Source organism: Centruroides sculpturatus, unplaced genomic scaffold (genome assembly GCF_000671375.1).
Source record: "Centruroides sculpturatus isolate CEXI.00-Female unplaced genomic scaffold, Cexi_2.0 scaffold1032, whole genome shotgun sequence".
NCBI classification, from domain to species: domain Eukaryota; kingdom Metazoa; phylum Arthropoda; class Arachnida; order Scorpiones; family Buthidae; genus Centruroides; species Centruroides sculpturatus.
In genome coordinates, this window is record NW_019385270.1 from 96,551 (window position 1) to 111,066 (window position 14,516).

A 14,516-nucleotide genomic window follows, 5' to 3' on the forward strand; every position below is an offset into this window, starting at 1 on the left:
AAATTTGAAAATTTGCAATATATTTTGGCAGAAAATAAATTAAACTTTTTAAAAAATATTTTTTTCTTTGTATTTCCCCGCATTGTGTTTTTAATTTTTGTATCTTTTATAGAAAAATTTATACACGTGACTTGTAAATAAAGGCAATTAACATTCTTACTACAAAATTATTTATTACTTTCGCTCATTTTTTTTTTCTTTTCTGAAAGCCAACCAATGTCCGAGTGGATAAAAACCACTAAACAATAATAGCGAGTCGTGGGTTCGGACCTGACCAAAATGGAATTTATCCAGTTTCCTTCACGTGATTAATATTTAAATAGGTACTATTTTTTTTCCTTAGAAGTCTTCCCGGAAGACTTCTATGAGAAACTGGTAGATGGATCAATGTGTTATATTGCATTGACGTATCCCATTAGTCCAATCCAACACTAAATTTTGCCAAATTCCCACGCTGTTTCTATTATTTTATATTAGATTAATTGTAGTCAATTTTCAATTATTGTATAAATTGGTTGTTACCTGAAAAACTGTCTTCTGTGTCCGAAATGTTCTCAATGGTACCCTCATACTCTCAGTAATTTGATTCAGTTTGTTACTTTCTCCTTTTACTTTTTCAAGCATAATACAGTCGACCCCCCTATAACACTGTTGATTATTCCGTTTTATATGAATTCCATGTTGTACGAGTCACTTAGGTTTTACAAATACGTGAGCCGTTCACAGCCCGGCATACGTATTTGTAAAATCTAAGTGACTCGTACAACATGGAATTCATATAAAACGGAATAATCAACAGTGTTATAGGGGGGTCGACTGTGTACTGTTTTGGGAATACTTTTCTCGTGTCTAATGGTATTTTTGATATACCATTTAATGACCAAAGGATTTCGTTATAATATGAACGTTTGGATTTAATTTGTTCATGGACCTAACTGTAAGATTTCTTGGAAATCCAATACTTTACCATCGATACTTTTCCTATTCTTCTTAACCATTATTAAATCTTCTCATTCAATGCAACAGGAATTTCTATAACTTACAGAGAAAAATCCTTATATATAGTAGATCGCGATCGACTTGTTGAAACACATTTAAACATATTATCTCCATCGACAGTGCTAAAGAGAGAAAATAATTAAGTCAATTCTCATTAGCCATTTATAATTATATAATTATACAATTAATTAAACAGTATTTATATTTGTTTATGCGAATAACCTCTATAAATTTCGATAGCCTTTGAACTAAATTATCTTAAAATTTACTTCATCATTCAACGTGAGTATTATGTTTTGAAACGTCATAATAATGTTTCTAGTTCTCATCTCATTTAAATTCTTATAATTTATGCTATTTAAATTGATAAAAGAGTCCTTTAATAGAAATTATTTTTATTAAAATACGTAAAATTTATATAAAAATCGGAATTTTTACGTACTATAAATAAGCTTTTAATCATATTGTTTAGACTTATACTATAAAGCCTGAACATCACCCATAAAGTTCGTGATAAACATAACAATAATAAGCTCATGTAATAGTAAATTGATAAATTAATATAAATGTTTTTAAATATTTATAATTAAATAAACATATTTATCATTCGTAAATGCTATAGAATCGCATGAATTAAGTTCTTAAACGTTAACAGCGGTGACATTAATAACACAATAAAACCTGTTTTCAGTAGATGTAACAGTGTTTTAAAGGAAGTATATTGTAAAATACATTGCAATAGTTTGGAATAAAGTCACACAATTAAAGGTAAGACGTTAAAAATTAATTTAATATGCAATCAAGTATGTAAATTGCCATGGATTAATTGAAGGGCAGAGCGAGAGAAAGGAGATAAAACACGTTTAAAGAAATAATGACTCGACCGATTTGTACGAAATTTTACATGTTATTAGAACTGATAAGATGGCGCGTGGCGACGGTAGAAGAATTTTAAAATTCGATCTAGAACCGGAGATATTGAGTGTCAAAGGTCATCCCCTGTGTTAAGTCGATGAGGAAATTTGCATTGTTTAAATGTAAACAAACGAGTGCCACGCTACTCGACATTCTAAATAAGGCGAAGATCTTGACGAATTTCGTTTTAAGTCTACTGATTTTTCCCCATTTTTCTTGAAAAATTAACAATACAGTCGACCTCCCCCCTTATAACACTGTTGATTATTCCGTTTTATATAAATTCCGTGTTGTACGAGTCACTTAGATTTTATAAATACGGGAGCCGTTCACAGCCCGGCACACGTATTTGTAAAATCTAAGTGACTCGTACAACACGGAATTCATATAAAACGGAATAATCAACAGTGTTATAGGGGGGGTCGACTACATATATACGTTAACGTATTATACCTTGCATAAAATCCTTGCAAGGTGTGATATGTTACACAACGTTTATTACGTATCAATAAGTTAAAGGGCTTTTAGAACAGAGGTAAGATTAGGTCGATAACGTTTATTTAATTAAGTCACACTACTAAAATTAACCATTAAGTACATTATTTAGCACTTTTTAAAATTAAATTTATATACAAATTTATAAACAGAGCAGTAAATGACATTAGAACAACGTTAAATCAATAAGGGAAGAGAAATGAATTAACGTTGATAAAATATAATTATTGAGAACAGGGTGGCCCAAAAGTCAATTAACTTAGGTATATTTTTAAGACGATTCGTTTAATTAAGTTATTGGCATCTTATACTTAATAATTATAACAAATCTAACCGATATTAAATTTCTTAGTGTGTCCCAAAAATCAGTTAACAGAATCACAAATAAAACGTATTTAAAACAAGTTTTAAAAAGTTGACTGACTTTTGGGTCACTCTGCATTTATTACTTGCAAACGATATTATTATTGTATTTATTTATTTATTACTTCTATTAATTAATTAATTATAATTTTAATTGTTTTTAGGGTAAATTTTTTCAGTGTCAAACTAATTAAGCGTAAGGATTATATATAAAAAAACTTAGTTTTAATCTTTGCAATTGATCAGTGGTCAGAGTTGGAGTTAGATTCGTGGTCTTAAGCTATAATACAGAGCAGGCCCTTCTTTTTTCTTAAATAATGCATGAATCTGAGGCCCTAGAGACTCGTAATGCGGGGCCCTAAGCTTCAACTTGTTTACCTTATGCCTATTAATTGCATTTAAATTTGATGAATGATACATAAAAAAGCATTTATTCACATAATTATACTAACCTTAAGTACTTCCTTATAGAAGAATAGTAGTGTGAAGTTATGCATTTTATGGGAAATTCTACGAAAGAATTTTCTTTTGTACACAAGAAAATTACAATTATTTATAACATTTATTACCTTGAATTTAACAAGCACCTTCTATTTTATAAGACATCTTTTGGAAAAAAACTTGATAATAATTAGAATTAAATACAGTTTGAAAGAGTTTATTAAAGGGTGGAGTATTGACAATGTATTTAAAATAAATTATATTTAATGAAATATATAAAATAAACAGAAAATGTTTATGATTGGTCACTTGTAAACGGTGGCATGAATTTATTTCGAACAATATTGCATACAATATAACATCCTAAAAATGGCCACCTTCGAATGGAGGCCTTTTCTTTCGTCAGTGGACGTTGTTCAGATGTTTAACTGTGTGTATATATAAATTATGAATTGCTAAGTTAACAGAAGAAAAACTTCAAGAGATTTCATAGAAAATTCGTGTTACAAATGTATAATTTTCGATAATTTAGTCAAGNAAATAATATTTCATCAGAAATGTTATCAGCAATTACTCTGATCATGTTCAGCTTATAAATATATTGAACAGTCTAGAAAAAGAAATTCAAAATAAAGAACAATAGTCATAGAAGAATTGATATAAAAACAGTTACAAGTATAAAGCATGGGAGAGTTGCATGGCGATATTGATGTAACAGAAAGGAATTCCCATATGAACAGTGTTCTTCAGTTCCCATGCATTTTAGGAATGAAATCCCTTACAACTGGGCTGAAACTATTAATAATATAAAAGTCTGTGTGTATGTATGTGAGTTCCTTATAACTTCTACAATTTTTGTCCAATTCAAATGAAATTTTAATTATATTTATTTGTTTTACATTCTGATGGAAAATACAGGNCATACAATATAACATCCTAAAAATGGCCACCTTCGAATGGAGGCCTTTTCTTTCGTCAGTGGACGTTGTTCAGATGTTTAACTGTGTGTATATATAAATTATGAATTGCTAAGTTAACAGAAGAAAAACTTCAAGAGATTTCATAGAAAATTCGTGTTACAAATGTATAATTTTCGATAATTTAGTCAAGACCTAACACATTAATGTTAGATCATTTAAGTAAAGAGGAAATCTGTGTTTTCCTCAATAAATTAAAGATCTTTTAATGCGGATTCTGTAGAATGATCCTTATACACACTATAATTAATAATGCGTACTAGTTAGGAATTATTCGTACCTCTTAACAGGACCACCAGTAGCCGTGTGAGAACTCACGACCACCGGACACTTGGTCGTGGGTTCGTACCTAACCTATTTGCTGGCTACCGTAAAGTTTCATGGTGTCCTACTCGTGTCTAACTCCTAAAAATTCTCCCTGGAGGCACTCCCCTTGGCGGTCGTGGGTGCGAACCCACGACCTATTCAACTTATTGGCCACGTGGCGATCTACCGAAAGAGAATGTCTTTCTATTGGAAACTGTCCCTATTTAGGTGAAGAAGACCAACCATGTTTAGTGGTTTTATCCACTCCACACGGAGTTTTCTGGATATTCTTCACGTATCTATCACTTAAAAATTCTCTTGGTAAATCGCCTGTGTTACGTTGTAATTGCCTCATCCCATCACTTCATTTCGTACCCCCTTTACACCCCTCACAAATTTTAATTTTTCCTCACGTTCTTCTGAATATCTTCTTTAATTTTAACGCTCTGAATTTATCAAAGAAGTCCCAGTTAACTGTTGTAAAGAGAAGTCGAGTTCTTTCACACTCCCCAAAGCCAATTGTAGCTCTTTTATCACCCCCGAAAGCGAACTGTCACACGTTATTAAGTTTGGAGTTTCCGCAAGTCATACCGTATCGGATCTATCGTCTATTGAATTTGTCATCGATATTCTCTAACTGACAGATCCAGGACACAACCTCGTGTATAGGGACTATGTGTTCACTTTATATAAATGAATCTGTCACTCGAAATTTGCAATTTTTCTACCTCTCCCTGCTTATAAACCATATAAAAAAATAGAATTTATATTAATTTTCTGTAGATATAATCACAAGACTAAGGTAATTAAGGCCTTAATTTTCGCTCTGGGGGATCCTAGATCCAATTCAGAGAGCAGTTCTTTAAGTATCTTTGTCTTGGCCCCACTCTTAATACCAGCTCCCATTGTGGGCCTGTCGAACCAACGATGGGTTTGCAGGAAAGGCCCTCTTTAGTGTGCCCACAAGACCTACATTACACAAGATTCGTTATAAAGTAAAACCTGTATAAACCTGAATCGTTTGGTAACGGTTAATTATTTTTTTTTAAAAAAAGAACATTAACATTTACGTGTTTTAAACATAGATGAAGGACAGTTCAAAGTTTTATCGTAGAATAAATAATATTTAATTTATCTATTTCATAATTATAAAACGAAAATAGTTATACTGTCACTGTACTTTATACATGTTTTAATGTACTTTTTAAATAATTAAATTTATATTTTACATTTTTAGACTTGAAAGGAGGGAAATTTGGAGGTTTTTCTGTATGTATGAAAGTTAGTGTGTGTGTGTGGGGGGGGAGGGACACTATCTCTTTCACTCATTTAAAGCTAAATAACTCCTGTTCCTTTAGTCGAAAATTTTTGAAATTTTGCACGAAGGTTTATGTGTTAGGAAGGAATGTTTCTAGAAATTTTCAGGAAAGTCGGACCGTTGGTTCGAAAGATATGGCCCATCCATTTAATATCTCCCGAATCAATCTGAAGACTTATAAAGATAAAGAAAAAAAATTATTAGGAATGAAAATAAATAAAGAATGCCCAAAATTCCAGCAAAAATGTTGGAATTTCGGACAAATATAAAAACTATAAAACGAATGAGTCATGTCATTAATAAAAAGTTATTGCATTTTTACAGTTACTCCCATTCTACGCTCTGATTGGTTAGTTTGAATTTCAAAAATTTAAATTAAATCTCTTTAAGTTTGCGGTTAATTGAATTAATATAAATAAATATATTTTTTAAATAAATTATTTATAATGTGTTATTTTTTAAATTATTTATTGTCAAACCTTTCAATAACGGCCACTGACGAAAACGTAAAAAGTGTCCTTTGTTGGCAGGTGGTCTTTATTGGAGGTTCAAAAAAAAATATATTTATTTATTTTGTTTATTTTAATTTTAATAATAAATTATATATATTTTTATTATTACGAGTTGAAATTTATCTTACTTCGAATGGTTCATAGTTCGAACTGCCTCCTGAAATTCGAAGTACGAGGCACCACTGCGTATATAATTAGGCCTTGATAGAAGGTAACATCAAGGCCATTTCATCCAGTTATCGACTCAAAAAGGCCTCAAAATTATATTCATTTTATTCATATATTTTTATGGCTTTCATAGAAGAATGAGGCCCCTTATCTATAACTTCTTCAGCCTGATTTCTCGTCTTTCAGGTCTGTATACGATAAACTAAATAATGTTGATCAAATTTAGACCTAAGAAGACCCCATATTTGGTCTGGTCTACTAGGGCCTAGTCTGAAATTAAATACAGGCCTAATATAACAATTAAATTTAATTAATTAACGCCTCGTTAATCCGACGCTATTCTCTAGAAAACATGAAATCACCAGTATATATAGGGCCTTATTTAAAAAAAAAAATCATAAAAGATATATTAATAAAAGTATATTTTTCCATTATTTACCAATATAAAAATTAATTTATTATATATTTTTTTATAAAGGGGATAAGGTTTGCCTTTATGTCTGAAGGCCCTACAGATGAACCCGCTGGCACCCACACTATGTGAGCCTAGTTATATGTATTTGTGAGGTTTATATAAGATTAATTTTATGTATAATTAATTATTTTATAAAATTTCTGTACTATTTTAGACGTTTTTTAGACTATTGTAAGAATACAAACAAAGAAAACTGTATCTGAGATGAATTAATGTATGGAGGAAGGTATATAAATTAATAACTTAAATTTATATAAGATTAAATTAAATTATAACTTAATTATTATCTGTATAGCATCTTAAAGTAAACAGTATATTAACTGTTTAAAAGTTAAAAGATATCAACTAAACATCTCTGTCTGAACTTCGTCATAAGACAACACTTCAAAGAAAATTGAGTGAGTATTTTTCTATTATTTTATATACAATTTATTTAAATATTGTAACGTTTATAGCTGTATATAAGTTTATATATTGACATTTCCCGGGTTGAACTTAGAATTGTTATGTTTTTAAGTTATATATAATAGGCCTTTCCCGTCTATCGAATGTGAGGCCCTAAGACACCAGAATATACAGTGATTATATATTATATATAGATCTTAATATTAATTAGTAGTATGGTGATGTAGGGAATAGCGTTGTCAAGTACTGTATATAAATAGACGAAGAAAAATTAGAAATTTCTGTCTGGTTTTATAACTTGTAGCACTGTACACGAAGCATATCCCATTATTAAGTTAGTTAGTATATGATAAACAATGCTCAAAATAGATATTTCGTTAAAATTATAATGTATAGGTATATATGCTGTGTAACAACTGTGTATCAGTGCCGAGCAATTACAACTACTGAATAATAGAAATTGGTCGCGGGTTCGCACCTAACTAAAAAGGTGGTGACGTGAAGTTTTCCGTCTTTCTTTACGTGCTAATACCTAACTAGAAACCAATTTCTCATAGAAAGGCCTCTCAAAAGACCTGGCATCAATGATATAAGGTAAAATAGGGCAATGCTGTAAACCTTTTTTTGGTGTATACGTTATCGGGCTTGCCCTAAACGATGGAGTGAATTTTCGTGGATTTTGTGGGCACTGGGAGGGTCTTTTCTCCAAACCCATAATTGGTTCGGCCAGGCCCACAATAGGGGATGTTAACAGTGCGACCAGAGCAGATATCCCATGAAAAATTCTGAAGAAATGCTCGCTTAATTGGATTCAGGATCCTCTAGAGCGAAGAGTAAAATCTTAATTGAACAGAAAACCTTCTCATTGTAATCTTATCCCCTAATGAAAATAGGATAACACTGCCAATTACAAAGATGTAGAACACGAAAAATTATGTACTGTTACCCTTTAGTGCATTTCGATATATTAAGCTGGATTCTAGAATGAGCTGTCAAATATGACAGGTAAATGCTTCACTTACAAAACGTACACAAGGGGTGGCAGTGCATCTCCGCATAGCACAAGTGCAGTGCGGTTAGGTTTAGGTTAGCAATGATATGGCTATGCAAATATTCCGATATAATAGAAAACATTGAGTGCAGTTAAGTAAAACAGCGACAACTTAATTATCATATATTACTGCTAATCTAAATTTGGTCGAACATTCAACTACACCCTCATTACATTCGTGTTATGCAGGGATGCACTACTATTCTTTTCTGTTGGGCAGTGAAGCACCTATTTGTCATATTTAATAGCCCAGTGGTTTCCAAATTGGGCTCTACTGTGCCCCTTTAACAAGTGAGTAAATCTAAGTGGCGAAAAGAAGCGAGTGGGTTGGGGTCACTGATAATCTTCCTTTTTCCTCTGTTAAAACGAGTAAGAAGAAACATTAGGTTTAATGGTTTCCAGGTTTATGAGTTTCCTTTCTTATTCTTTCAGGAAGAAATTCGAATATTAATTGTTGTAGAAAATTATTCAAGATGATATTTAAATCCTGTAAAGTGACTGTTGATAAGAAAATGCTACCAATGAAACTTCATTTTTTCTTCTACGCTTTAGGTAAGGAATAATTATACTTCAGATAGAATTTTTACTTTATTTTACACACGATTAACTCTTTTTATTTTCAAATTTTCAGCCCTAGGATCTGTGTTTCTTTACTTCTCATTAATAGCAAAAAATATCGGAATTAGTGTTACAGGAGTAGGAATAACGTTTACTATAGTTCCATTCGTTACAGTGTTAATTAATCCAATATTTGGATGCATAACTGATAAATTCAAAAAAATTAAATTTTTCATTATGCTTTTGGCAATTCTTCAAACACCCATTTACTTTTCCATCAATTATATTCCCGAAATTGAAAAAGAAAAACATGTTTTCTCTGACGTAAAATTCTTATGTAATAATGATAATGATTCTATATTCATTGAATCTGCAAAGTTTCTAACAATAAATCCAAGCAATAAAACTTTAGAGTGTAATCTTGAATGTATGCCCTGTAACAACAGTGACATATTATGCCACAGAAGTTTTAATATATTCAGTAAATCGCTTGTAAATAATTCACAAATTATGCAAGTAATTAATACAACCCTGGAGGATAATGTCACATCTTCTATCTGTTCTGAAGAATGGAAGGATAATTGCTGGACAACGTGCTTCATGGATGAAGAAGAAGATAGCAATTCATTCCTCCACTATCAATTCTGGTTGTTTGTCTTTCTAACAGCCTCTGGTATAATTATAACTGATATTATCATAGCTTTATCGGATGTTGCATGCTACGAATCCCTTGAAGGAAGAGTTAATCAATTTGGTAAACAAAGAATGTGGCTTTCTATAGGATGGGGAGTGATATCAGCATGTACTGGATATATTGTAGAGTTAGCAAATATGAATAACAAAGGAAAAACCGATTTTTCTGTATGCTTTTATATGATGCTACCATTAATGCTGTTAGATGTTATAATACTTGGATATACAGATATGAAAAAGGATAAATCATCGAGCCATATATTAAGGGATGTTAGGAAAATATTCGTAAAACCTCATCCATATTTTATTGTTATTGCTGCATTTCTTGTAGGAGCATTTTCTGGTATACAATGGAATTTTGCCTTTTGGTATTTCGATGAAATGGGTGCTAGTAAGATTTTAATGGGTGTTAGTTCAGCGACGATTTGTATGTTTAGTGAAGTACCATTCATGTTTATCTCTGGTTGGATTATTAAAAGAATAGGAAGAGATAACTGCATGTGCCTTGCTTTTATAGCATTTTCCATCTGGTTTTTAACTGCTTCGTATATATATAATGCATGGTGGATTATATTACCTGATCTGACTCAAGGACCGTGTTACGGTCTTTTCTATGCAGCTATGTCGTCTTATGGGAAAATCATAGCCGCACCTGGAACTGAAGCTACCATGCAAGCAATTCTGAGGGCCACGTTTTTTGGCTTAGGTAAGAGTGCACACTTCTTTTTTACATTGAATTTTATGTAAATATAGTTTTATTACCATAGCAAAATGTTTATAATTAGCTTTCATAATATTTTTTATTATTAAGAAATATTTACATCTGTCATTACAATGTCAGAATATTTGTGCGGTCTTTCTCTTATTTATTGTTTTTGTTTTAATCTTATTTACATTATTTACTTTTAATTAAGATTTATGTCGATTTTGAACGAGAACAGTTGTCAATTTATTACAGAATTATCTTTTATAAATATATAGGATTGGTGGAAAGTAACTAGGCATTGAGAAATCGCAAAAATTTTTGTAATAATAATGCTAGCGCAACAATGTATGTGCGGAATATACATCAATCAATAGAATTTTATAATTCCTGTATATACTGGTATGAGCAATAACCGTAGGCTCACGCATGGCAAAAAAGGATGGCCGACTGTTTGTCTGTACAGGAGCGAACACGGATTGCTTTACGATACGAAGTGTGTAAATCAGTGTTTGTTGTGCAGAAATGGTGGGTTATAGTAAAAAGACGTCATGCAATGATCTTTCCGAAAACAATCAAAAGTTGTCATTCGAAACTAAAATGACCACAGATTCGGCCACTTCTCTGTGCAGACGAAGTGCCTGTCCAACTTCATCACGACCAGAAGAAAACGTTTCGTAGGTAGACGGCACCGGTACCTGCGTTAAAGTTTTAGATATCCATCAATATTTTCATTCAATATGGTAAATGTATAATAATTCTCGTCATCTTTGCCTTTGAAAAATAAAAATTATAGTGATTTATCAGTACCTAGTTACTTTTAACCCAGACTGTATAACTTTAAAAAGTTGAAAATGTATTATTTAATGTACTGTACAGGCGTCGGTTCAGGAAGTTTAGTAGGAGGAATCGGCTTCGAGAAATATGGCGGTCGAATGACATATCGTTTTGCAGGATTTTTTACTTTGGGTGCCGCTGTTGTATATAAGTTCATAACCGTGTTTATAGCAGGAGAAAATTCTGTAATAGGAGGTATGTTTTATATATAGCTTATATATTTATTTATAAAATAATTTAAGTATCACTTAATCAGATATCAGCGATATTGAAAAATTGCTTTGATTTAATGTAGTTTACACCTTTTCTTCTATAAGTGTTACCTTCAAACATTCCTTTCTTAAAAACTGATTAAACTTCACTCACTCATGGCACGAAATTCTTATTAAGGACATAAAATATACATCAAGAACACTCGAGAAAAAGGCATACATTTATTTAGATTAAATAATCAACCTACTGGCTTACTAAAATCATGTTTTGTTTCTATTATACGATCTTCATCTATTTTCATGACAGTGAATAATAAACACGTGTAAACGATAAGTGAAAACTTCAACTACATTAAAGCTATGGTGTCTTCCAATTAGTGTATCTCCTGCATATTCCTTTAATAAGAATTAAAGGTATCATCTCGTCACCTGTGACCCACGACTTCTGGATAAATCATGTGTATTTTATACAGGATGATTCTAAAGTTAAGTCTCGAACTTCAGAGGGTTTAAATAGAGTAACTTTCAAATAGGAAACTTGTGTTTGCTGTGTTTGCTGAGGCAATCCTGTGTCAGTATAAACCATCTAATGCGATGAAGTATACATGGAGTAAAGCATAATACATACAAATGAACGAACGTTTAATTACGAAATAGAATACATGAATGTAATGTGTACATACGAAATTGTGCTGTTACAAAAGTTGTTCGAATAGACGACCCTCACATTGAAAGTAGAAGTTGTACAATAAATGCGTTTAAGAAATTATTAATGTGTTGAGACAATGCAATCTGCCAAGTAGGGAATTGCCTCCCGAGTGGATTTTCTATGCAAAAATGGTCCTTACTTAAGCGTTAGATTAAAAAAAAACCCTGAAAAATCGGGGGGTACAGCCTTTATTCAGAGGTTTTATATAAGTGTATGATTTTCATAATTACTATCAGTTTGTAATAAAGGAGTGTTTTAGTATTGAATTATATATAATTGCCTGTTACTAGGTTGACTCTATCCTGTTACCCGATTCAATAATAAATTGAAAAAAATAAAAAATAAAAAAGATGCTTCTTGTATATAATTTTTTTTATTATAAATTATTTGTTGTATTTTAAACGGTATAACAATTTATTATTTTACTTTATTATATCTTTTTATATTTTTAAAGATAAGAAAGAAGAAGCAGAAGATAAACCTAAACTGGAAGACTTATCCACATGTAAATAAATGTGAAATTCGTTTCGTTAAATTGGAATTATACAAATGTGACAATATATAATCGAATATTACATCGAAATTTATTTTTTAAAATTTATATTATATGTAATAAATGTATTATAATTTATTTTAAAAAATAAAGTGATAAATGCACAATTTTAATTGATTTAAATCATTTAAAATATTAAAAGCAAAAATCTGCATAAAATTAGTAGCCTATTATAAAAAAATTTAATTAAAAAATTTAATAAAAGTCAAACCTTTCTTTAATAAAGGTTATTTGAATTTCTGCAAAACCACGATGTCATATGGCACATGATTTAAATCCTCGCCTATGATTGGCTACTTCGATATCGAAACTATTAGCGTAGTATATCACATGATTCAGATCCTTGCCTGTGACTGGCTACTTTCACATGATTCAAATCCTCGCGTATGATTGGCTACTTAGATATCGAAACTAATAAAATAGGATATTACTACTAAGTATTTTTGTGGGGTATGTATAATATTTCTGTACGTGTATGTAATTTAATTAATATAAGTTAAGTACAGTACTTTGATATTATCAGATACAATATTCGCGTCGTTAAGTCCGTTATATAATACAGTAGGTTTTAGGAATGTTTATGTTAAAAGCATAACAAATTAGTTAATTTGTGTTTACTTATGTAGATAAGTATGCTTAAATATAAGTTATTATTATAATTGTGTAACAGTCGGTTTCATATTTTGCTAGGTAAAATATATAAGAGAGCTTTTTAAGACTCAAAAAAGCTGAGCTTTGACCAAGAACCAACCTCTAAATTCCTCTGAACGTAGAGGTCTAAGCGAATATACAGGGGGTACTATTGTACTTATATGAGGTCTTAACAATAAGAATTCATAAGCATCTGTGTAAAATTCTTGCCTTAAAACGTACAATATAATCAGTCGACATGGGGATGTGTAGAAGCAGAAAATGTTCTATCGACAAGAAAATGCTACCGATGAAACGTCAATTATCTTTTCTTCTCCTTTGGTAATTTATCTAGTATCAAATTAATATAAACAATATTTAAATTAATAAATTTTCTATATTGTTAATTGTTAATTTTCTAGCTGCAGCAGCAGGTACAGATTACTTCCCATTAATAGCTAAAAATATTGGAGTTAGTGCAAAAGCATATGGTGTGACATTTTTGATAGTACTATTTCTTATAGTTTTTATTAACCTAATTATTGGATTCATTACCGATAAATTAAAGAAAATAAAATTTATTATTATCCTCCTGATTGTTTTAATTACGCCTGTTTACTTTTCAATCAATTTTATTCCTGAAATCATAGAAGAAAATCACATCATTTCTGATGTGAAATTGTACTGTGATGACAGCAATACGTCAATTTTCATTAAGTCTCCTCATTTTTTAATGAGAAGTCCGAATAACGAAAGTATTGAGTGCCAAGTAGAGTGTTTGACTTGCTACAACGATGATATTTCATGTCGAAATGTATATAATTTGATCAGCGAGCCATTCTTTAATCGTTCTGAAACCTTAGAAGTAAGGAACGTGGTATAATAATCCAGAATAATAATCTTGAATCTTCTTTGTGTTTTCACGAATTATCTGATAATTGCACTGCCTCATGCTTCACGGAAGACCATGAATTTAATTCGTTTCACTACCATCAATTTTGGTTATTTGTCATATTTTCATCACTAACTCTTATTTTATTTAATAGTCTGATATCCTTATCGGATGCTGCTTGTTTTGAATCACTGGAAGGAAGAGTTAATCAATTTGGAAAACAAAGATTTTTACTATCTCTTGAATATGGAATATCTTCGATGTCTACTGGATATATTGTGCAACTAGTCCTCAAACAATATAC

The 14,516-nt window shown here is 30.9% G+C and overlaps 1 protein-coding gene across 1 annotated transcript; it reads left to right on the plus strand.

Moving 5' to 3' along the window:
• Window positions 1–1,648: 1,648 nt before the first annotated feature.
• Window positions 1,649–12,731, plus strand: LOC111636966 (major facilitator superfamily domain-containing protein 6-like). Its single transcript, XM_023382355.1, has 8 exons — window positions 1,649–1,767; window positions 6,973–7,034; window positions 7,124–7,195; window positions 7,265–7,367; window positions 8,858–8,977; window positions 9,057–10,382; window positions 11,259–11,411; window positions 12,592–12,731. Exons 5-8 carry the CDS (start codon window positions 8,899–8,901, stop codon window positions 12,648–12,650), a joined length of 1,617 nt encoding a protein of 538 aa, XP_023238123.1. The 5' UTR covers window positions 1,649–1,767; window positions 6,973–7,034; window positions 7,124–7,195; window positions 7,265–7,367; window positions 8,858–8,898; the 3' UTR covers window positions 12,651–12,731.
• The last annotated feature ends 1,785 nt before the right edge of the window (window positions 12,732–14,516 follow it).

Coding starts and splice junctions, on each gene's coding strand:
- LOC111636966 (XM_023382355.1), top strand. CDS start 8,899: ATGATATTTAAATCCTGTAAAGTGACTGTTGATAAGAAAATGCTACCA. Junction 10,383..11,258: donor GGCCACGTTTTTTGGCTTAG/GTAAGAGTGCAC, acceptor TGTACTGTACAG/GCGTCGGTTCAGGAAGTTTA. Junction 11,412..12,591: donor AGAAAATTCTGTAATAGGAG/GTATGTTTTATA, acceptor ATATTTTTAAAG/ATAAGAAAGAAGAAGCAGAA.